Consider the following 25,621-nt stretch of genomic DNA (forward strand, 5'->3'; position numbering starts at 1 on the left):
AGATGTGGGAATAATATGCATCCTTTTCTCACTCCCTCTCAAGTTCAGTAGCTTCTTATCCATTGTACAAGGTTTCTTTACAAAGAATAACCCCATGTTCTGGCACATCCATTAGCCTTAATATATTCCACATTCTGGCATAATCCACATAGTCAAAGGCCTTGCTGCAGTCAATAAAGCAGAAGGAAAGCTTATATTCTCTTGCTCTCTCCATTATCCATATTACATTAGCTAACTGATCTTGTGCCCCTTTCCTGAAACCTGCCTGTTCAGTTATCATTTATCCCTCCATGGATGGCTCTGGGTTTTTTGTAAGAACTGAAACAAATATTATAGTTTAAGGAATTGTTGCAAAGTTCCAGTCATTTGAACATTTTCTTGCATCACTTTTCTTCAGTATTAGATATATACTCCAAGCTTTTCCGATGTCTAGGTCACCCAGTATTGTTCCATATTTGCTGATACGCAGCTGTTAACTCTTTATCTTTCTTTTCTGCAATTTTAAACCAGTTGTTGGGTCTATGCCTGGTGCTTTACTTTTTGATTGCTGCTGTATTGCTTGTTAAACCTCTCCCAACTTTTTTCCTGTAATTCTATAATCCTGTTTGTGAAGGGGATTTTACAGTGTAGTCTTTCCATCTTCATTTAATCGTATTTGCTTCTGTTAGATCTCTTCCATGATAATCTTGAATATTCCTATCTTAGCAACACATATCTCTGTGACCTCCTTAAAAACATCTCTCGTTTTTCTTTTCTTGTTATTTTCTTCTAGCGGCTGACATTCTTGATTGAGACATCTTACATTGTCCTTTCTTGCTTGATGTTGAAAATCTGCGTTCAGTCACTGTTTGCCCAAGGCTTTCATCTTCTGTCTTTCCTTGGCTATCATGGTAACTTGTTTTGAAAAGCACTTAGATCTTTTTTCCTCTTTGAAATTTGGAAAATATTTTTTCTGTTTCGGTTTTCATGATGTCTCATCTCTTCTCGTGGCTTTTCAGTTTTTCTTTCACAGAAGGTAAGTGTAAAACGAATCTATTCCTTTATTACTTAAATTTAACCTACGCATTTGATACAAATAATTCATGGTCTGTTCCACAATCTACATCTGGAAGTATCCTGGCTGATTAGATTACACTTCTCCATCTTCTGTTTCCTCCATTTGATTCTAATGCTAGACATTTAATAACATCCATGTACAGAATATACATTTATATTGCCTGAAGCAGTTGCTGGCAATATGTTTTTGTTTTGTTTTTTTTGCAAAATTATATTAAACCATTTCTTGTATTACTATACTTACTCAGTTCAAAGCTTCCTGCAATTTCAGGTTCCTTCATTTCTCCATTACTTATTAATAATACTTTATCCTTTCTTGATGTTTCACTTAACATCTTTTGTTACAGGTAGTCATCAACTTACAACAATTACAACAATTGAGCCCAAAATTTCTGTTGCTAAGTGAAACATTTATTAAATGAGTTTTGCCCCATTCTATGACCTTCCTTGCCACAGTTGTTAAGTGAATCACTATGGTTGTTAAGTTAGTAACACAGTTGTTAAGTGAATCTGGCTTCCCCATTGACTTTGCTTGTCAGAAGGTCGCAGAAGCGGATCCAAGGCACTGCAACCGTCTTAATCATGAATCAGTTGCCAAGCGTCTGAATTTTGATCACATGATCTTGGGGATGCTGCAATGGTCATGTGAAAAGCTGTCATGAGTCACTTTTTTCAATGCTGTTGTAACTTCGAACGGTCACTAAATGAACTGGTGTAAGTCAAGGACCACCTGTATTTGTCATAGAATTCCTCAGTGTCTTCCATTTTTTTCTCTGTTTTCTTTTTTTTTTTTTCTTCAATAGAAAGGAGAGGGGAAAAAAACCACTGTCCCCAAGATCTGCCTCCAACAGAACAAAAAACTGTAATATTTAACAGGAAATAAGAGCCTATAGCAGAGATGGCTAACCTTTTTGCCATCGTGTACCAAAAGTGGGGAGAGTGCGTGTGTGTGCCCATACCTATAATTCTATGTGCCCTGCGCATGTGTGTGTGACCCCCCCCCGTGCTTCCCCCGTTTTTGGCATGCAATGGCCTGGTGGGCCCGGTAGGCCCGTTTTTTCGCCCTCCCCAGGCTCCAGAGCCTTTCTAGGAGCCTGGGGAGGGTGAAACGGCCTTCCCCACCCCCATCCCCCGGAGGCCCTCCGGAGACCGGAAACGGCCTGTTTGCCGACTTCCAGTGGGCCCAGAAGGCCCGAAAATCAGCTGGCCAGTGTGTACATGTGCGCCGGAGCTGAGCTCACGTGCTCATCGATATGGCTCCACGTGCCACCTGTGGCACGCGTGCCATAGGTTCGCCATCACAGGCCTATAGAATGCAATGGGATTTACTAAAGTCATATTTATCACCCCATATTCACTACATTTTTTCCCACAAATTCTCTTTGTCCAAATGTATGTGTGTATCCATCTGCAAAGAGATGAGCAGCTACGCTCAGGGTGTGTTCATTGATGGCTTTACATCAAAGAGGAGGGACAACTTAGTGGAGTATTACAGGTCTTTGTGCACAATTGCTTTCTGCAGTTCAAACATTTTAGGAATTATCAGAATGAGAGTGAAGGGGCAATGTTTAATAAAATGTAGCTGACACAGAACTAAAAGGGTTATACTGGGCTATAGAAATCAGACTGAGAACTCAAAAGGGTTTTGGCAGGCTGGAACAATGAATGGAAAAAAATTACCATTGAATTATAATTGTATATGATAAGACCAGAGCAATATTTATTACGTGGAGTATAATAATATTTGCATTTATTTTCAATTTAATTTTAATTAAATTCATAATAAAATTATTTTTGTCCTGACCCATACACATTTTGGAGTATGCCTTCTAGTACACCATTCAAAAATGAAAAATTTCTTGACTGAAACCTATTGAAATTCAACGAATATAAGTATAAACTATAGTATGTATGAAAATATCAGACAAACAAATTGAAAGAGAACCAGCTTGGCATCCGTACATTTTTAAAATATCTAGATTTATTACTGGATTACAGCAGGATGATGTCCTGCTGTAAAACACAAATTTTAGTTGCATTAAGAAAAATTCCAGATCGTGAAGTCCTAGTCTGCTCCATTCTGCATCACATAGCTGCTTCAGAAGCATTAATCCACATTGGAAGAAGGCTTCTGGTAAATGAAAGCGCATCTGCAAAAGAGCCAGCAGCATGGCAAGGAACTGCAAAGCCCAGACCTCTAAGCTTAAAAGGACTGGCTATCCGTCGTCATGAGAAGAGAAGATTAAGGAGAAGCATGACAGCTGTTTACCAGGATATGAAAATCTGCCATGCAAAAGATGGATTAGTCTTGGTATGTTTTGTTCCAGAGGGCAGGATCACAACCATTCGTTTGAAAGTTTAGGGCTAAGATTAGAAGAAATTCCTGGGTGTCGGAGTTCTTCAAAAGTTGCACCAGGAAGTGATGATCTGGCTTTCAGCTTGTTGGACCAAAGGAAAATGGAAAGCTGAGCGGTGTTCTTACATGGCTGTGACTTTTCATGTCCCTGTAATGCAAAGCAGGATCACTTTCGAAATGTGTTCCCATTTTGCCTCAAAGAGCTGATTGTTTGGTTTGTTCAAACCAAGTGGAGAGAAAAGTCAGATTGTGATATTACAGGACTTCAGCATTGCATTTGCATTCAAAGCTGGATCAGTGTCAAATTTTGCTCCCATACTGCTTGGAGAAGCCAATAGCAAAATCAAGATTTTCTACAGTTGCTGCTAGAAAAATAAAGCGCCTGTCTAAAATGAACATGGAAAAATGGTGTGAAGGGAGGCCCCAAAAATAAAATTTAAGATTTCAGGAATTATACAAAGCTAAACGAACAACCAAATTTCATTTATCAGTTTAAGAGGCTATGACACCACAGAATTTGAGAGCTTCTGGCTTAATGATTTAATGCTGCAACATGTGCAATATGGAGCTTATAGAGCCTGCGCAATTCAATAGTTTTATGATTAAAATGAATTAAGGATGCCTTAGTCTCTGGAAAAACTAATACACTTCTGGTCTTAATCCACTATACTGAAGTGATTGCTACACTGGAGGAGTAAAATTCAACTGCAGCAATTAGATAATAGTAATTATAAAATTTGAATATATTATAAATGTATACAAGTTTGGCTAAGCTCTTCACTGGTGAAGTTGGATTTTGTGATTACTTTTTCTCCACAGTTCCAAAATATGTATAGATGCTAAATATTTTGTAGACCTTATCGTGGGATATTTTCAGCTTTAGTTTTCAATTGGATGAATTCTATCCTATTGCTATCAATGAAATCATAGCCTGTTGTTAAAAGATAAAGACACTTGGATTCAACTATTTTAGATTTATAACGGTTTGGCCTCTCTCGTCCCCAGTTGTTAAAACTCATCCAGCAATCTAAGAGTCAAATACTCTGAGGAGTATAACCCAGCTAGAATAACTAAACGTTTCCCTGAAAGAGATAGTTTATGTATAAGAGTTTGGACTGCCTTTTCAGTAGTTGCGCACCCCACAAGAAAGGATGGTCCAAACATATGACAGACAGATCAAAGGTTACTGTATTTGTTGAAGGACTTAACTCCTTTTGGCATTAATATAAACCTGAGAATCTCAGCAAAGTGGTGTGTATGCTGTAAGACATGCCAGCTGCCCCAATCACATGTTTGTTCTTTCACATCTACACAAATGATATTTATTTATTTATTATTTATTTATTTATTTATTTATTATATTTCTATACCGCCTTTCTCCCGTAGGACTCAAGGCGGTGTACAGTCAAGAAAAATATAGACACACAAACATCATAAAATTGCTAATTAAAATTGTTACTTAGTTTGGTCAATTAAATAAAACCCAGAATTAGATAACATTTAAAAAATCATTTGAATGTTTGTATGTTTAGCCCTGCCTGTTGGAACATCAGGGTCTTGAGGGCACGGCGGAAAGCACAGAGATCAGGGATATTCCGTATCTCTGGGGGCAGTTCATTCCAAAGGGTTGGAGCCCCCACAGAGAAGGCCCTCCCCCTGGGAGTCGCCAGTCGACATAATTTGACTGACGGTACCCTGAGTAGTCCCTCCCTGTGAGAACGAACTGGTTGGTGGGAGGCTATTGGTGGCAAAAGACGGTCTCGTAGGTACCCAGGTCCTAAGCCATGGAGCGCTTTAAAGGTGATAACTAACACCTTGAATCGCACCCGGAAGACCACCGGGAGCCAGTGCAGCTCGCGTAGGAGAGGTGTTACATGGGCGTAATGAGCTGCGCCCATAATCACCCGTGCAGCTACGTTCTGGACCAGTTGGAGCTTCCGGGTGCTTTTCAAGGGGAGCCCCATGTAGAGAGCATTACAGTAGTCCATACGGGAGGTAACTAGGGCATGAGTGACCGTGCGCAAGGCGTCCCGATCCAGAAAGGGACGCAACTGGCGGATCAGGCGAACCTGATAAAAGGCACCCCTGGCCACGGCCATCAAATGATCTTCTAAAGATAACCGTGGATCCAGGAGGACACCCAAGTTGCGGGCCCTCTCTGTGGGGAGCAAGATCTCATCCCCTATTGTCAGTGATGGTACCAGCTGACTATACCGGGACGCCGGAAGCCACAGCAACTCGGTCCTGGAGGGGTTGAGTCTGAGCTTGTTTCTCCCCATCCAGATCCGTACGGCCTCCAGGCAACGGGACATCACAGCAAGGGCATCATTGGGGTGGCCTGGGGTGGAGATGTATAGCTGTGTGTCATCAGCATACTGATGAACACTCACCCCAAAACCACGGATGATCTCACCTAGCGGTTTTACATAAATGTTGAACAGAAGGGGTGAGAGGACTGACCCTTGCGGCACCCCACAAATAAGGTGCCTCGAGGTCGACCTCTGCCCCCCTGCCAACACAAACTGCGAACGGTCAGAGAGGAAGGAGGAGAACCACCGAAGAACGGTGCCCCCTATTCCTAACCCCTCCAGCCGGTGCAGTAAGATACCATGGTCGATGGTATCAAAAGCCGCTGAGAGATCTAATAGGACCAGGATAGAGGAGCAACCTCTGTCCCGAGCCCTCCAGAGATCATCCACCAATGCGACCAATGCCGTTTCCGTGCTGTATCGTGACCTGAAGCCCGACTGGAACGGATCCAGATAGACAACTTCATCCAGGTATCGGGGTAGTTGTTGCGCCACCACACTCTCAACAACCTTCGCAACAAAGCGAAGATTGGAGACTGGACGATAATTTGATAATATAGCCGGGTCCAGGGAAGGCTTCTTGAGGAGGGGCTTCACAACCGCCTCTTTCAAGGCGACGGGAAAGACACCCTCACTCAGAGAAGCATTTATAATCCCCTGGAGCCAGCCTCGTGTAACCTCCCGGGAGGCCAGTACCAACCAGGAGGGACACGGGTCCAATAAACATGTGGCAGCGTTAAGCTTGCCCAGAATCCTGTCCACGTCCTCAGGAGCCACAGAGTCAAACTCTTCCCAGATAACGCTCTCAAGACCTGCCCCCGTCTCCTCCCCTGGATCTACCCAATCGGAGTCCAGGCCTTCCCGAATCTGAGCGACTTTATCATGCAGGAATTGTACAAAATCCTCAGCTCGACCCTTTAAGGGATCTTCCCGTACCCCCACCTGAAGTAGGGAGCGGGTCACTCTAAACAGCGCAGCTGGGCGGTTCTCTGCAGATGCAATAAGAGCGGAGAAGTAGCTAGACTTCGCCGCTTTTATCGCCACTAGGTAGATCTTAATATAAGATCTCATCTGTGTTCGGTCAGATTCAGATCGGCTTGTCCTCCAATCACTCTCCAGGCGTCTTTTCCGACGCTTCATCTCTCTCAGCTCCTCAGAAAACCAAGGAGCTAGACGAGATCGGCATCGGGTCAGAGGCCGCAAAGGCACGACGCGGTCCAAGGCCCCAGTAGCCGCCCTGTCCCAGGCAACCACCAGGTCCTCAGTCGAGTCGTGAGCCAGAGTCTCAGGAAATGGCCCAAGCTCCATCAGGAACCTTTCGGGGTCCATCAGGTGCCTGGGACGGAACCATTTGGTTGGTTCCATCTCCCTGCGGTGGGTGGAAGTGACTTGAAAGTCCATGTGAAGGAGAGAATGATCAGACCATGACAAGGGCTTGATGTCTATATCCCCTATTCTTAGATCATTCAGCCACTGATCAGAGATAAAAATCAAGTCCAGAGTGTGATTCCCCAAGTGGGTGGGGCCTTGAACTACCTGGGTCAGGCCCATGGCCATCATGGAAGCCATGAACTCCCGAGCCGTCTCCGACATCTCACCAGCAGATGGCAGGTTAAAATCCCCCATAACAATAAGTCTGGGGGTTTCCACCGCCACCCCAGCTATAATGTCGAGCAGCTCAGGCAGGACCGCTGTTACGTGGCAGGGAGCCAGGTACGCAATCAGTAGGCCCATCTGAATCCCCTGACCCCACTTCACAAGGAGGGACTCACATCCGGCTATCTGAGGAACAGAGGCCTCCCTCGGGCAAAGACTTTCTCTAATGATTGCTGCCACTCCCCCACCCCTTCCCTGAGTCCTTGGCTGATGGAATGCACGGAAACCTGGTGGGCACATTTCCACAAGGGGAACTCCTCCCTCCTGGCCTAACCAGGTCTCTGTAATCCCTGCCAGGTCAGCACCCCCCTCTGAAATAAGATCATGAATGAGGGGGGCTTTATTTACCACTGACCTGGCATTACACAACATCAGCCATAGACCCAGGGTCTGAGACTCTGAACAACCCGGGAAACGAGCAGTGCTTTGGGGGTCGGAGTGGGCAATCGCTCGTAAACATCGATTGCGCACTCCCGAAACATAATATGGCCCCCTGCAGCCGTCATATCTGCCCCTCCCACTTACTATACTAATGCCCATCGCTTCATCCCCCTGCATCCTTGTCAGATTTCTGTCCCCATCCTCCCCACCATGATTATCAGACCCATTACCCCTTTCAGTGGATTTATGGATCCCCCCAGATCCATTCCCACAATCCCTCCCAGAACCCCTTAAAATAGAACTTAAACATTTATCTAAAAACCCCCAAAGCCGTCGGTTTTTTGCAAACCACCTCTCAGGGTTCCAAAACCCGTCCTCAAGGGCGGCCCTTGATAACTGAGAGGGCCAGACATGCGAGAGGGGGGAATCTCGCAGTGCAAGGAGCTCCGCAGTTGAATACATCAAAGATAGGAGCGAGTTGAAGGAGATGAAGGATCATTTTCTTCTAAGAGTGTTAGAGATGGTTAAGACAGGTAATTTAAAATAAGGGAGGAAATAGATGTAAAAGGGAGACCAGTAAGTTACAAATGTCAATACATCGGAACATCATCGCCCTCTCACAACGATGGGAAGTCTTGTGGTTGTAGTAAGTCCATCCAAAGGAGGTGGGGGTAGAGGTCTCAAAAGGTCGTCCTCTCACAGCGACCAAACCATTTGAAACAAACAAAGAGAAGGTGGTCTATCTCCCCATAATCCAAGACTCTCGATGTCTGTATCTCCTCCAGTCCTGATACCAGCGATGGCCGAGGATTAGATCAAAAAAGTAAGGCAGAGCCACTGGACAAAGTATTTTGGGTTAAATAATCAGGGTAATCTTGGGGAATAGGTGGTAAATAAAGCTGCAGATCGATCTAAGATTGCAAGTTAACGCTGAGTGGTCATAATACATCTAGATCTGATAAAGGAGAGAGGGACAGTTGAGGGGGAGAGTAAGTCATCATCTCCAGTTTGTAATCCTCAGTCCCTATCCATCACCTTGCTCAGGCTACTTAGTTCAATTAGTTTAATAAGTCCTCAGAGTTTCAAGAGAGAGGAGTGCAACAGATCCCTAGAGGTTGAAGGGATCCTAACATTTATAGCCTTTGCAGCATTGTCCTCTCCTCTATTAACAACAAGGGCTTCCTTGTAGCCTCCTGGTGTTGCCGTCGCCGTCACTGCCATTAGCGCCATTCCCCTCGCCATTGTGGTAACCCCCCTTGCCATAGACATCATCGCCGCCATGTTGCTACATGCAGTGCCTATTAGCCCAGGCATCATTATCAACACCCTATCCGGAGTCGCTGTTGCCACCGTCTCGCTAACCATTTCATCAGCTGTATTAGACTCAGTGGTTGACCCGGTCATGGCAGCCAGGCTTTGATGTTGACATCCTCTGCACTGCCATCAGTCTTTTACTGACAAACAGCTGATCTTCAGGCTCGGCTCGTGTTTTATCCTTGGGCTCCATCCACAGCTCTATTGAGCCGAAAATACCTCAGCTTGCTGGGAGGGGGGTCTGTGGATGGTTAATTGACCCCCACACTCTTGAAAATGTCAAAACATCTCCCTCCTAGCCTCGGAGTTTCAGCTCTGAGCTGCCATTTTGTTTTGCAACTGTCAATGGATATGATCTGTTAAATTCTGGGATTACATGAGTCCACTCTTCCAATGGAATTAAATGCTGCAGGATGGATATAGTTGCTGCTGTTTCATTTAATTTCCATATATCTTCTACATATTCGTATTTTTTTATTATTTTTTCCTGCTGTTCATTTTCTCCCCACCAACAACCAGTGTTTTGAGGTCGGGTAAGTAAATACACATCACTCAGTTTTAATAAGGAGTAAAAGAGAAAGATAAATCTTGTTGCATCTAATTTAACTTTAGGACCACGGAGAGAGGTTGAAAAATGGTATTCCCTGGACTTTCATTCTTCTAATGTCTTTTCCACCTTCTTACTAAAGAAGTTTAATTAGTTCCATAAAATGGTGGACAACCACCTGGGCTCTCTCTGAAAATTTCCTGGGATATGTCAGGGGAGGGAGTGGGGGAGGGGTTTCCCAATGCAGTGGCTTAGGAAACCAGGCAGAAAAGGTCCTGCCAAAAGAATCAAAATTCTTAAGGCAGCTCAAGGAAGCTTGTTTTCTCATTTGGAGAAACATTTGGTTATAAACATACTAAAAGTAAATGATGTGGTAGAAGACAGATTGCTTTTGAGCATATATTCTTTGCTAGGGTTTTTCGCTCTTTTTGGCCAAAATTTGTATTTGCATAATGTAAATGCAGTGAATGAGAATACAGTATTCCGTAGGCACTTTCCTGCCCCCTTCACACCCAAAATAGCCTTCATGTGGCAGAATACCCCCTGAAATTGCATCCAAGTTCAGAATTGGTGGACATGCAAAGACCTACAATATGGTCGTCCAGCATTTAGGCTTGCCTGAGCTGCTTTGAATGTATAAGAATTGCCTTGGGCGGCATATAAAATATATAACATAGTTAATGTATATAAACAATAAACTTCCTTTATTTTTTTAATATTTTTATTATCTTGTGCTGCCATATTACTAGCAGTCCAGGCACACATGTGGCCTGTGGGTCACAGTTGGATATTCCTGGCCTAGAAGCTATGTTGCAGTGATGGCTAACCTTTTTGCCATTGCGTGCCAAAAGCGGGGGGAGTGCAAGGGGGGTCGCATGTGGACGTGCCCACACCCATAATTCAATGTCCCCCTGTGCCCCCCCCCCGTGCATGTGCGTGTGATTCACCCCCTGTGCTCCCCTCGCTTTTGGCACTCAACAGCAAAAAGGTTACCGGTGGGCGCGGTAGGCCTGTTTTTCACCCACCCCAGGCTCCAGAGGTTTTCTTGGAGTCTGGGGAGGGGGAAAACTGCCACCCCGAGCCTCCACATGAGCCATGTACTTACCTGGCATCCAAAACGGGCCACATGGAGACTCCTGGGAAGGGAGGGGTGGTGTGGGAGGGGAGGGGTGGTGTGGTGTGGGCAGGGCCAGCCGAAAATCAGCTGGCTGGCCCACATATGCACACTGGAGCTGAGCTAGGCAACGACTCATGCGCCCACAGATATGGCTCCGCGTGCTACCTGTGGCACATGTGCCATAGGTTCGCCATCACGGCTATATTGCTTAGCTTTGATTGAGTGATAAATGTGAAAAGAAAACATAGTTAACTTTGTTCTGTTCCTTAGCCATTATTTCAACTTCCAAAATATCCCATCTGGCTTCCTCTTGTGGTCAAGCAACTCTTGAAAACTCCACCCAACTGGAACACAACATCCTAATGTTTAGCAAACATATTCTGGACTGTTTAGCTAGCCAGTATTTGTACAGTGGGTTTCTGGGGGGAACTCAGACTTTTGCTTGCAATTGCCATAGTGAGAGTCAGATTGCCATTTTTCTAGCTTTGGAATTAAGTGAAACGAATAGGGACTCTCTTGTGAGCCTGAAGGCAGACTGCCCTGCAAAACTGTCTGGTGCCTGTCACCCTAACACTGCTTAATCCTGGCAAGGCTGACTGGGAGGAATATGGCGAGGGCAGAGAGCAGTGAGAATGCCTGGAGGCTCAGCACCAGGACGGAGAAAGCTGGCACCTCACAGGTTAATTACATGAGCGGCCAGTTCCCTTATTGACAGGGTAGCTTAGAAAATGCTGAGGCAGGACATACACTGCAGAGTGTCAGAGCCGCGGGAGCTTCTGCTCCCAGATGCCTGCCTGCTTCTCTCTCTCTCTCTCTCTCTCTCTTTTTCCCTTACTCTTTCTCTCACACACACACATCCCCACAGCACAGTCCCTGCACATACCTCCCCAGCAAGCCTGTCAACTTAGCCTGCTTTTCCGTCAGCAGAGGTACCTCTTCTCTGATGGGAGCTAGCCAACCATCCAGCCCTACTCCAGCTCTGTGACAAGAAGCGGTTTGGGCTCTGCTTCTTGGCCTTTTCTCTCTAAGCATCGGGTATTTTGTGCTCAACCCACTCTAATCTACTGATTGTTGCTCCCTTACTTTCTTGGTCCACCTGGAACATTTCACTCCTACCGTCCCTCTCTGCAATCCCTGCACGAAGCTGGTACATCGGATACTCATGGCCGGCTCTGAGGCACAGAGCGGCCTGCAGCCTTTGTCAAGAAGGCTGTGCCTGTGAAAGGGGAAAACCCAGTCGGCATCCCAGGACAGAGGACCAGGGGTGGGGGAGATATCCAGCGACCTGAGACAGATCACCTCTCCGTGGCTCTGTGGACATCTTGGCTGTCAGCATGATGATGTATTTCTGGGTAGGTCCCTGTTTTGGGTTGGGTAAATCCCGGTTAAATTTGTGTGTGTGCTGTTGGTTGCTTTCAGAGTTTTGCAGAGTGTTTGGTGGATGATGTTACCAACTAGGAGCTTTTGCTCCGACTTATTCTTCCGGGTGGGTGTGGATCCCTGAATTTAGATTCTGCTTGCCTGTTCTAGATCATGTGAATTTCAGTGGGTTTACTGCTTGATTCCATTTGCCTGACTGAATATCGGATACTTTAGATGTTGTTGCCCAGAAGATATTCCTCCATTTTTTGGAAGAAAGTTAGCGTCCTATTTTCTTCGTCTAATTTATTGTCATGGAAATAAATGAAAAAAAAAAAAACTTCCTAAAATGATAGTATTTACAGAGGTGTATTGCATTTACAGGCCATTATGGGCATGGATCCCTGTTGGACATGCCTGCTACTCGCTCTCTTTGTTTCTCCATCCAGAGCTCACTGAACTTGCATGTGATGGCAGCTAAAATCTTCAAGGAGAAGAGCCAACTCCAGTTGCATATATTAAGTTGAAGTGAAATACACTGGGATGTCATCTGGTATCCTAGATGGATGTGGTGTAAATGTAGATTGGAGTGATATGGAATCTTACAGCAGCCTATGACTTCTCAGCCATTTTTGTGAGCATCATATCTGAATTTGCAGCACTTAAATCCACATGCCATAGATTGCTGGGGCCAGCTGGAAGCCTGTCTAGCCTTTGCCTTCTGCTGCACCATTTTCCTTGTGCAAAAAAGGTAAATGGTTAAAACTGGAAGAAAGGCACAGTGCAACCGGACTATGGATGACCGGTTTGAATCTTGGATTTTCACTCTTCGTAATTTTAACCTAGAGAATACTAGTGAATTTTAAGGCATAAAAAAGGGAAAGCTTTCTGATAACCAGAAATATACTTCAAGCTTGAATGTGTGCATGGTGAGAATGAATCAAGATGCTGCTGAAAATAGTGTCTTGCTTCAACTCACTCCAAAGATGCCATAATGTTTCTAAGAAAATGAGTTCCAGGTGTTTTGCTTGGAACCAATACTTTCCTCCCTACCCATATTTTACAACTTCATTTTAAACAACATCAAACAGCCTTCCTTCCTTCCTTCCTTCCTTCCTTCCTTCCTTCCTTCCTTCCTTCCTTCCTTCCTTCCTTCCTCTTTCTCCCTCTCTCTCTTTCTTTCTTTCTTTCTTTTTGGATGAAAGTTATCACCCTATTTTCTTCTTCTAATATATTATTGTGGAAAGTGTGGATTTCCTATTCTAAAATTGATTGGACCACCTCAGAACCCATAAACCTAACTAATGCCAGTTAATAGGAAGAGCCACAGTGAAATTTGCTAAATTGTTGGAGAAGCATGAATGATCACTATTGTAGAGTGGGTGACAATGTGACTTGGGGATAGAGAGTTACACAGATTCTCCGAATAAGTCTGCCATAAGAACACCCTGTGGTCGATTGTTTTCTGGTACTAGCAAATTGACTAAGAATTGCTAAACTTTGAGTTTGCTTGTTTGAAAAGCAGACTGCAGCAAGTCCTGAGCAATTCCCTCTTTAGAGAACAGGTTTTACTGTTTTTGTAATTATTGTTAGAGAAAAGGCATAGGCCTTTCTGCATTCTCTCTCCCATGTTGAATGCATGTGTACATCTGCCATTCTGTGTGAGGAAGGGCTGCCAGTTTGGTCTAATGGTTAAAGCACCAGGCTAGAAATCATGGGACCATGAATTCAAGTCTTGCCTTAGTCTGAAAGCCAGCTGAGTGACTTTGGGCCAATTATTCTCTCTGTCAGCCCAACCCACCTCACAAGATTGTTGTTGTGGGGAAAATAGGAGGGGAAGATATGTTGGATATGTTCAGTTATTTGTAAAACTAATAAACGCAGGATACATATTAAATAAATAAGTAAATTACTGGATTGCACAACAGATGCAAGAGTCCTGAATCTAGTCAGGGAATGCTTCTTCCACAAGTTGCTCGTATCTAGTTATGAGTCTCATAGGTCACTTCCTAGCCATTCTCAGTGGTTTTTGTGTCTGCAGCACTGATTGTGAACCAATCACTATCTGTCTTTTTAAATGGTATTTTTATTAAACATTACAATTAAAATGATATAAACAAAGAAAAATAAAAGAATGAAAAGAAAAAATAGAAAGTGCAAAAAAGATAGAAAGAAAAATAGAAAACAATGTATAAGAACATAGAAGAAAAACGTGTAAAGTGACTTTCCCCTTCATCACATATATAAACAATTTTAGTAACTTATCACCTTCTTTAAAAATACAACAAATGATATCTTCTTCCCATATCTCAGTTCTTATCTATAAACAAACCTCACTGTTTGGTCCTGATCTGCAAAAGTCCATTGTGGATTACCAGAGGTAGAAATCTATTTTAAATTTGACCAAATAAACCAACTTTAAATTCCTTTCTTTAACTTTTAATAAACTTTAATCCATTCAAATGATGTGCTAGAGTCTGATTTCTTTCATTTTTTTCTTCATCCCTTCTAACAAAATTCTTCAAAACTATAACAGATCCCTTTTGTAAATCCAATTTAGGAAAGTTATCCAAGACAATCTTTCAGTTTGTTATTTATATATCTATTTTATTTATTCATTCAAAAAATATGGCCACCCACCTCATTCAGTGATTCTGAGTGGCTTACAAAAATAAAAAACCAATATAAAAACAGTTAAAAAGCAATACCCACCCACCCCAAGCAAAAGCAATCAAATAAATAAATACAATTTAATTATGAAAACATCAGCCTGTTTCATTTTTGTATCTGGTGAAGCAACTTTTTCTATATCATTGTTGAAGCCTGGTACTTTTAAATATATTTTCAAATCAGTCTAAGTCTTATCTGGTAAAACGTGTTCCTCTTCCATAATATAGTTTAAAGATAATCTATCTATAATGATAGACATTCTTAAAATTAACTTTTGGATCCATTGTTCACAAATATATTTCAATACATCCTATGTTAAAGTATTTTGTTCTATTTTATATTTATATTCAATATAATATATTTTATATTAATAAAATACAATCTATTAATAAGTCAAATATGTTCTTCTCCTTTAATTGTAATTTTCAGTTCCCACTAGTGTCCAGCCTTTAAAGTCCAATTCTATTGTATGTGTGGTTTTTTTTTAAAAAAAATCAAAATAACAGCATTTTCCCATGGAAAGGATTCTTATAATTAATTTCAGAATTTTATTTCAAATACTTCTTGACCATTGTCCAGGCATAACTTTCCAAAAACAATATTGTAAATCACTAATTTTGCTGTTTATTCCAAAAAGAAGGAGAAGGAAGAGAGGGAAAAGGAGGAGAATTTTTAAAAATCCTTAAACTTGTATTGAAAACTTCTTTCACTAAGGATTGAAGGAAACTCACCTATCAAATTTGTGCTATAAAGTTTGTTGCTCCAAAGGTTCCTAATACCTGAAAAGCAGTTAACAAGCAGTTTCCAAAAGTGATTAGAAAAGGAAGTATGCGAATCCTGTGTCCATAAAAGCACAAACTGCTGTTTGGGCAAAAATGGTGTTCCCTTGTCTCCCAGAACTCTAAACCCATCAGACACCACTGACTTGTGGTCTCCTCGCAAGGAGTGACTGGAGCATTTGTGAGCAATTCCAAGTCCTCTTCCTGTCCAGAGAATGATCCATTTGCCAGCTCTTCATTCCACGTTTAACAGAGCTGTCTTCCATTCACCAGTCCTTCCCTGGAAGTTCTACCATATATCTGCCTTAAGATATGTGTGCTATTTGTGTGTACGTATGGAGGAAGAAGTGCATAAAATATAATCTCTCTCTTGATTTGGGAATAACAATTAAATATTTCTTAGGAATAGCTTTGTTCAAAAAAGAATAAGGACATCAACAATCTTAGGATTCATTAATGCCTGATTTTGGATTTACCTAAGTAACAGCCATAGCCAAGAATCAACAATCCCTCTGTCTGTTTCTTGGAAAAGCCTATTCACTATCCTGAGTAGTATGCTGAGTAGGGCAATTAATTAACCAATTGATTAAATTGGCCCTGCAGTATTGCAGGACTCCTTCTACACATCAGAGTCCCAGGAACTAAATCTTAGAAATTGAAGGCAGGATACATTAGGAGCCAGGGGCAAACAACTGGGGTTGCAGTTTTAGAGATGGACAAGAAGCAAGAACTATTGAAGACTTAATGTCATTTACCTCCAAGCTATCTGCATATCCATTCAGATGAATTCTCCTTCTGAGGAGACAATAATTAATAAGGTAGCAGGGGTGGTGATAGTTTCTGCTTGGCTATATAAGGGATATGGAGGGTAAGATTTGTATTCCAATACCTAATGACATCAGGTTGAAGAAATCTGTGTTGATGGATCTGCTTAAGATGGAATGAATCTGTTTCTTTCCCATGGGACTTGTATGCTTGGTCAAAAAAACAAAACCACAAAGTTCTGGGGTGCCCACCCTTTCTAGAAGACAATATGCCCTGAGATATCCAAGTTATGTTTGACAGGGGGGAAAGATTGAGAAATGCCACCCATAATAATTACCAACTGTGTTACTGCACCATTTCAGAGGTATGAGCTTGACTCACCCTTTTGTTGGGTAGATTGCTGAGATAATGAGTTTGGACAATAAACATGCGGTGTCAATTAAGAATAGTAATAGCGAATGTGTGAAGAGGTCTGGGAAGGGCAAAACCTCTTTGTCTTGGTGAGACACATAATGAATAGTGGCGGGTTTGGGAGAATGCCTTTTCACAGATGGCAGGAAATCATTTTCTAAGAACAAAGAGATTGGCACCCAATTTTTTTTTTCCTTGCCCATCATACACACCTGACTTTCTTCAAATCTGAGCTTGCACTGCCTAACGCTATCTTCCACTTTGTATTATCACAGGAGCTGAAACACTTAGAAAACGTGATCTTAGAAATTGTTCTGAATCAGACAGTGTACATTGGGGAGGGCCTGGGGTTACTGTGTTCAAGAGATTATTGATTGATTGATTGATTGATTGATTGATTGAATTTATACTGCCATCTATTCGCCCATGGCGATTCAAGGTGGCTTACAGAATATAAAACCACATTTAAAACAATAAAAACTAACAAAAGGAATCAAATAAATCAATATAGTACAATATAACAAAATCACCTCCCACGCCCCGCCCCGGCAACAGCAGATCACACAAGCCATTTAATGGGCTCCATCCCACTCTGGGTTCCCCAGTCCCGCTGGCAGAACCAGGTCTTCAGCGCCTTCCGGAAGAGTATTAGAGTGGGGGCCATTCTAATCTCTGGGGGATTGATGTTCCAGAGAGAGTGAGCCACCATGGAGAAGGTCCTTCTTCTGGGTCCCACCAGGTGTATTTCCCTAGGGGATGGGACCTGCAACATTCCCTGCCTCCCTGCTCTGATGGGTCAGGTAGATGTGACCAGCAAGAGACGGTCCCTCAGATAACCTAGTCCCAAGCCATGAAGGGCTTTAAAGGTGACAACCAGCACTTTGAATTGCACCCGGAAGCAAATCGGCAACCAATGCAGCTCCCGCAGGAGAGGTGATGCATGTGCACACCAGGGTCTGCACACCAGGGTCTGCAAAATGCAGTGGTGGGCCACTGCATTTTGCACCAACTGGAGCTTCCAGATGCTCTTCAAGGGCAGCCCCATGTAGAGCACGTTGCAATAGTCAAGACAGGAAGTGACTAGGGCATGAGTGGCTGTGAGTAGGGATTGCTGGTCCAGGAAACGGCATAACTGGCGCACAACCCGCAGTTGCGCGAAGACCCTCCTGGCCACAACCGCTACCTGCTCTTTGAGTAGGAGTCGTGAGTCCAGGAAAACCCCTAGATTACGTACAGGGTCTGTTTTGGGTAGTGCCCCCCCATCCAAGACCAAAGGTGGCAATTCTCCCTGAGCCAACAAACTCCAAACCCAGAGCCACTCAGTCTTGCAAGGGTTTAGTTTCAACCTGTTGCTCCCCATCCATCAGTCCCTAACAGCCTCTAGGCACTGCGAGAGGGAGGACAGTGCCTTATATTAAGTAGTTCGTTTCCATACTTTAGCTTAAAGTGTGTGTTCTTAGCAGTGTGGTTGTTTTTGTATCAGTCTTGTAAGTTGAACAGGGGAAAGAAAGCTAATTCTCAGTTACATTTTTTGCATAGGTGGTCTTGCATAGAAGTAGTGCATATTAAAAAATAGCCTGCACACTTGCTTTAATATTTTCTTTAAGAAGCTCATATTTACTAGTGTCCATTTTTTAAAAAAAAATAGTTGCTATGGCATTAATTTAAATCATGCTTGGCTGGATTTAAAAACCCCAGGATTTGCTTTATTTTATTATGAAGTTTCATTGGCAACTTGAATTCCTGTCAGCTCTTTATCTCTATATTGAGATAGTTTAATGATAAAATTCTAATTGTTGTGCTTAGATTTAAATTCTTCAGAGCAATTAAAAGTGAACCATAACTGTGAGCAGAGAGTAAGGCCTTTCCTTAGTTAGCTAAACGGAGCTGGCCACGTACTTTGGAAAGCTGCATGAATAATTGCAATGAGGTATAGCATAATTTTGATCAAAATTTAAAATTTCTTCCATTTCCCTTGCACCATTCTCTGATGCTGGGCCAGAATAAGAGGTAATATAATTGCTTCATCTGCTCAACAATCCCATGTTTGGTCAGGCCCTGGAGACTGATTTGGCAAAAACAAGGTTTAGAATTAAGCTATGACTATATTGGCATTTCAATTCTTAGAGAAGAAGGCCACATACAGAAGTAGTTGAATTAGCAGACCGCATAAACATCATATTGACTCCCATTTCTAAGCTGCTGATGGAATTTAACAATAGCAATAGCACTTAAGACTTATATACCACCCCATAGTGTTTTACAGCAGTCTCTGGGCAGTTTACATCAGCATATCACCCCCAACAATCTTGGTCTTCAATTTACTGACCTTGGAAGGATGGAAGGCTGAGTCAACCTTGAGCCCCATCAGGATGGAATGTGGGCTGAGTTTGCCTGCAATATTGCATTTTAACTACTGTGCCACCAGGGAATTTCATGATTGGTGATTCTGTAGCAGTTGCTGTAGTCATGGTTGGATCCAGTGTAGAGGATTCCTGTAGCCCACTGGAAAAGATCAAGCCTGTTTTACTGGCTTAACAGCTGAGAAGAGAACATCTCCAGATAATGCCAGTTGTTTCTATGGTACGATCAGCAATAAAATATTGTTGTTGTTGTTAGTTGCGAAGTCATGTCAGACCCATCGCGACCCCATGGACAACGGTCTTCCAGGCCTTCCTGTCCTCTACCATCCTCTGGAGTCCATTTAAGCTCACACCTACTGCTTCAGTGACTCCATCCAGCCACCTCATCCTCTGCCATCCCCTTCTTCTTTTGCGTCAATCTTTTCCAGCATTAGGCTCTTCTCCAGTGAATCCTTCCTTCCCATTAGGTGGCCAAAGTATTTGAGTTTCATCTTCAGGATCTGGCCTTCTAAAGAGCAGTCAGAGTTGATCTCTAGGACTGACTGGTTTGATCGCCTTGCAGTCCAAGGGATTCTCAGGAGTGGGTTTCAAATTTTTTTACTACCGGTTCTGTGGGTGTGGCTTGGTGGGCGTGGCTTGGTGGGTGTGGCTTATGGGTGTGGCAGGGGAAGGATACTGTAAAATCTCCATTCCGTCCCCAATCCATGGGAAGGTTACTGCAAAATCCCCATTTCCTCCCGATCAGCTGGGACTTGGGAAGCAGAGAATAGATGGGGGCGGGGCCAGTCAGAATTTTTACTACTGGTTCTCCGAACTACTCAAAATTTCCGCTACTGGTTCTCCAGAACTGGTGAGAACCTGCTGAAACCCACCTCTGGTGTAGTACCATTATCTACCCAGGACAACGTTGCAGAATTCCTCTCCTCTAAATCCACTTCTAGCAAGCACAATACTTCCCAATGTCTGTTTTGAAAGGCTGTGTATGTTTTGCTAAATAAATCATGTTTCTTGATAATCCTGTATAGGCCAGAGCTTATTTGGAAGGTCAGCATTTTCTATTCTTTTTTCTCTCAAGCTTTTCTCACTTAAGAGCCTGTCCAGTTTCTGCAACGTGCAATACATTCTCATAGGTGGTTTAAGCCAAGCTGTCCTCATTTTACCACAGTGCTGAAGTTGAACATTGTTGAAGCAATTAGAGTCATGCTCAGTGCATAGCTAGCCTTTTATTTCTAGTGTAGAGTTATCCCTGGGGAAAAGAGCCTTGCTTTGCCTTTCCAAGAACACACCACGTTGCTATGCTCTTAGTTGTGGGCTATACTGTTCAGTGAGATGTTATGTGGATGTGCCTTAATGGATAGTTAAATGAATTTGGATGGCTTCGTCTGTTATATACTTTAGGGACTTGATCGTGGGAAATAGTTTGCAATCAGACAGCAGTGCTTTAAATGAGATAGGCATTTCTTTAATCAGGTGGCAACTGCTTCAAAATGTGGCTTTACGTGTAGCATTCCAGTAGCTGGCAATGTGGGTCCCCATGATCCATATTTTTCTACTCAGAAAAGTCCTATTCAGCAAAAGCCCCTTCAACTTTAAGTAAAAGCTTCCTCCTTCTAGCATTTTTGCTAATAGTTTCCTTTTTTAAAAACTATAATGTGGCATGATTAATGCACAACAATGTAATAAATCATTTCTGGTTTTAAAGGGGATATTACAGGACATTTATGTAGTTCAATTTCTGATTAACTCATGGTTTATTTTGCTATAGAGATGTGCAGTATTTGGATCCAAAGAGGACTTCATGTCCAGCTTGGGTAATGTTGCTCTAACCGTTAACTGTTCCTTAAAAGATCTTTATCTTTTTCTGAGCTTATCTGGTAATTATGTGGGCTCAAGAAAATATATACCTGAGTATAAGATAGTAAAGTATTGGCATACAGCCTCCTCTTAATTTTCAATTGCCTTGGTAATTTACTCCTTCATAATGGAGAAAACAACAATGAACACTGACTGTTTTTATATTTGGTGGAATTGATCTCTATAGGACTAAAACTCTCCTACCTTTGTCTGCTTGTAACCTTCAGTTAGCCCAAACAGTGCATCGTTGTGCAAAAATGTTTGAATCAAGGCACTTCAAATCTGTTAATTTAAACAATGCATATTATTGCAATTTCAAGGGTCTTCACACCAGTTGTATTCGCAAAGTTGTGATGTTGCAGTGTTGCCACGGTTAGCGGCGGTCACATGATCAAGATTTCCAATGCTTCCTGCCTACTTCTCAGAAGCAAAATCAATGGGGAAGTCAGCAGGAAGTTGGAAGTCACTCCAGCTACTTTTTTGCCTGTGCATTGTCATTTTGTTTGAATAGGTAAGGAAATATCTCTGAAGGAATGGCAAAATGGGTTATGGGTTGTCTAGTTAATATTCTAAATTTCAGATTGAATGAACATTTCAAGCTAAGGTGAGGAGCATTATTTCTGTGGAGCACCACATTTTTAAGAGAAAAAGTTAAGAGCAGGATGGTAGTGAAGGTTATGGAAATAGCCAGAAATAGTCTTTGGTCACCTGTCTTATCTCTGTGTCTTTCTGTCAATTTCTTCTCTTTATTTTCTCTTTCTGACGTCTGAAAGAGCTAACTAAATCAAGAACTCTTCCATTTCTATCTCGGGTACATTTCAACTCTGTCTTTGTTGGCACTCTGAATAAATGTTTTATTTTTTTCTCTTTGTGATGGAAAGATGCTTTTCATATGTTACGTGGCACAAAGTTTTATATTGTGAGGATGAATGAGAATTTTGTTTCATTTATGGCATTTAGTAACTTCGTACAGGAATTTTTGTCTGAAGGCTTTATAGAGATAGGATTGATAACAGAAACAACATATTAAGCAAACATTACAATATAGAGTTCTAAAGTTATCTAGTGTGGAGAATAAAAATTTAAGAGGCAAATTTCTTTTTCTTTTCTTTTGAAAAACAGCAAGGCAAGTTAAAATAGTCTATAAAGGAAGGCTCATTAAAGCTCTGGGATGTTACAGTTACAATTTGTCTCTTTGTTTTTATGGAAAAGATAACCTAAGTTAAAATCATTAGAGAAACACAATGGAGAGTTTATTTTATGCAGATTGGTGTGACTTTATCTTCTTCTTGAAGAATTCAAATATTAAGCTCTTTACATCTAAAGAATTGTAGAAGCGTTCAGAAAAACTAAGTGTATTTTTTTAAAAATATACACACACAAATACACTTTCTAAAGGACAATTTGGCATATTCTTAATTAAGGATTGTATGCTGTATGCTAAAAGAGTTTGGTGTATATGTAATAAGACATATCTTAGAGCACTAGCAGCCCCTGTTTCAAGTTGATGGGGTCCCTCTGGCGCTCCCTATGGACCCCAACTCATCATAATGGTTTACTTCAAATACGTTTCCAAACAAAGCTTTTAATGTATAATAATCCCACTTTACTGATGTAATTTTACAAGGGGCCCAGAAGCTATCATCATTCATTTGGAACTCTCCCATATTTTCCCCTCATTCCTTCCCTTATTTTTCTTCCCAGAGGAAATTAGTTGGGAGGGGGGAAAGGTACTGCTGAACAATTTCAATTAGTAGCAATAAGAGCTCCCAATTTGAAAAAGAAATGTCCTCAGAGTAGTGAAGAGGAGACAGCAGATAACACAATTTCAGTTCCAAGATTGACAGAGCTGGCAGAATAGGATTGGCTTCTCTTCTATCAAGAAGGCAAGACCAGAAAGAAGTTCCTTTGTGTATTTTGGATGAAAACTCCCTCAGGTTTTGTTCTTCTTTCTCAAAGAGATCAGGTCTATCTTGTCAGCTGCAGTTTCTGGAACTAATTCACCAAAAAGTGGGAGGAAGAAGGAAGATGGGGAGGGAAGAAGATGAGAGAAAGTCAGGCTGCAGAAGAATGGTGAAAAGGTCAAGCAATAGACCTAAAGCCTCCCTGGCTTTATGGGCAGCCATTGAATATTAGGGGCTGACCTAGATGGGATCAGGATAGGGTCTTATGGCATCTACATAGTATTGATTCCTGGTGACTCTAAGGACTCTCAGGAGAACTCTCCTATGTGTGCCAGAAATGGGAGCCAGCAACTGTTTTCAGCATCTCTTCAGAAACCACAGGCTGGCAATGGGAATCCATAACATAAAGACAGCTTCTAATGGCAACCAGCAAAAATAGGCCCATTGTCAGGGACAAAGAATCAGGATGACCAGTTAGGTTGCACCTGCAGCAGAGATTTATTCAAGTCTACACCCAAGAATCTAGTCAACTAAAGTTGTGTATTAAATTGGCACCAGATAAGGGTCAGTGAAATTGAGGAAGGGTTGGACTTAGAGTGCTTGCAGGAATGCAGTGACTCTAAGCTAATGATGCATTTAACTTCATCTCCCAGGTCTGCCTTCTTTTCTGCTACATCCATAATTAACTCTCCTCCCCACATTCTAGTTATGGTGGGGAAAAGAATGGAGAATAATGAGGTATCTGGAGAGGGGAAGAAAAGCTAGTGTGGGGGAAATGAAGAGCAGAGGAGATGCAGGGATATCTGTTTTATTGCTCACAGAAAGGAAGTCATAGATGGGCCCTTCCCAGTCAAGGATTGGAAGACGTCCAGCATCATACGACCTTTTTTTTTTTTTAATTTGATTTATATGCCGCCCTTCTCCGGAGACTCAGGGCGGCTTACAATGTGCTCAGCAATAGCCTTCATCCTTTTGTGTATTTATACCCCCACAACTGGGTCCTCAATTTACCTACCTTAGAAAGGATGGAAGGCTGAGTCAACCTTGAGCCTTGGCGAGATTCGAACCTGCAGTAATTGCAGGCAGCTGGTCTTAATGACCAGCTTAATAACAGGGTGCCTTAGACCACTGTACTACCAAGGCCTTTCATGAACAGAGATCATATGTATGGTGAACTGGCTTTTCTTTTTGGACAACTGCTGACCAAAAGAAGGGGAGAGGGACACTTGTACCTCCAGAGAGCTTTTTATTCTTAATTCTTCTCCTTTTACGCAGTGTCTAGATTACTTGCTCCCTTCCCCCTCCTCTTACTGATCTAGCAGAACAGAGGAGAGTAGATTCTCATGCTGGCACTTCAAGAAAGAAGAATAGAGGAAAGAAAAGAGGCCTCAACAGCAATGGAACTTGTTCTGGATTCACAAGAAAGATCCAGGAATCTTCATCCCAAATGGTGGCTTCAGCTCACTCTTTCAGTGACATAAAAAAAATAATTCTCCCCTGACAGAAACAGCCCCAGTCTCCCTCCCAAAACCATCAGCTTTTCAAGACAGTTGGTCACCACAAAGCTTTATCAGATGACACAGCAAATCTTCCAGGGATAATTTAGAAGGCAGTGCATAGAGACTGAATCAGCAAAAATTCCAGAATTCTTGTGTGAACTGGACTGGAGAGGGGAGTCATAGCAAATATGCTTCAAAGGCATACGGATGTACTGGGTTTGGTTTTTCTTAGGTTTTTAAGGGGCGGCCCTTTCAAATTATAAGTACATCATTTCCTCAGGGATACCTTTCAGAGAATCATAGGGCTGGAAGGGATTTTGGAGATCAATTTATTAATTAATCAGTCAAACAGTTTATCTCCAAAGTTGTGGAGTGCTCCACCACTGGAAGTTTTTAAGAAGAGATTGGACAGCATTTGTCCGGAATGGTATAGAGCAGGGGTTGGCAACTTTAAACACTCAAAGAGCCACAAAGGTCCTAACTGGAAGCCGTCACCCCCCTCCCATTCAATTCTAGAGCTGACTGGAAGTCCGGTTCCCCCACCAAAGAGTCTCCTCCTAGTGCAGCATCCTTTTTCCTCTGCCAACCGGAATCTGATTCCCCCACCATATTCTCTCCTCCTAGCATGGCGTCCTTTTTCTTTTAACTGTCCTAACCAAAAGCCTTATCAATTGTGGAGCCAACCAACGACAAGGAGCCGCAGCAGAGAGATGAAAGAAAGAGCCACATGCGGCTCCAGAGCCGTGGATTGCTGACCCATGGTATAGAGTCTGCTTGAGCAGGAGGTTGAATTAAAAGACCTCCAAGATCCCTTCCAGCTCTGTTGTTGTGCATTCTTCGAGTCTAACCCCCCACCTAAGGCAGTAGTCCTTATACTATGCCGGACAAATGGATGTCCAATCTTTTCTTGAAAACCTCCAGCGATGGAGCACCCACAACTCTGGGAGCAATGGTGGGTTGCTCCTGGTTCGCACTGGTTCGCAAGAACCGGTAGTAAAAATTTGTAGTAGTTTGGAGAACCGGTAATAACATTGGCTGGCCCTGCCCCCGAACTGGTCCCCGACCCGATCGCCACTCATTTACCCCATCCACCTCATCAGAGGCTTTTTTTTTTTAACTTTTAAAAGCATTTTTTCTACAACCCCTTTGGCCGAAAAAATGCTTTTAAAAGTAAAAAAAAAAAAGCCTCTGATGATCGCGCGGTTCAGCTGGGATCGTCAGAGGCTTTTAAAAGCATTTTTTCTACAACCTCTTTGGCCGAAGAGGTTGTAGGGGGAAAAA

The 25,621-nt window shown here is 42.5% G+C and overlaps 1 protein-coding gene across 8 annotated transcripts in view; it reads left to right on the forward strand.

The window, feature by feature from the left end:
* Positions 1 to 25,621, forward strand: part of RBFOX3 (RNA binding fox-1 homolog 3) — a 461,718-nt gene that overhangs the window by 346,485 nt on the left and 89,612 nt on the right. The window contains exon 1 of one of the 8 annotated variants that reach the window (XM_060688759.2): positions 11,575 to 12,088. The exons of the other annotated variants lie outside the window; for them this stretch is intronic. Coding sequence (XP_060544742.2) covers positions 12,071 to 12,088 — 18 coding nt within the window. The 5' untranslated portion in view covers positions 11,575 to 12,070. Of the gene's footprint in view, positions 1 to 11,574; positions 12,089 to 25,621 lie in introns of those variants that run through there. 8 annotated transcript variants of the gene reach the window in all.

Source organism: Pantherophis guttatus, chromosome 2 (assembly GCF_059756535.1).
Source record: "Pantherophis guttatus breed Tessera chromosome 2, ASM5975653v1, whole genome shotgun sequence".
NCBI lineage: Eukaryota > Metazoa > Chordata > Lepidosauria > Squamata > Colubridae > Pantherophis > Pantherophis guttatus.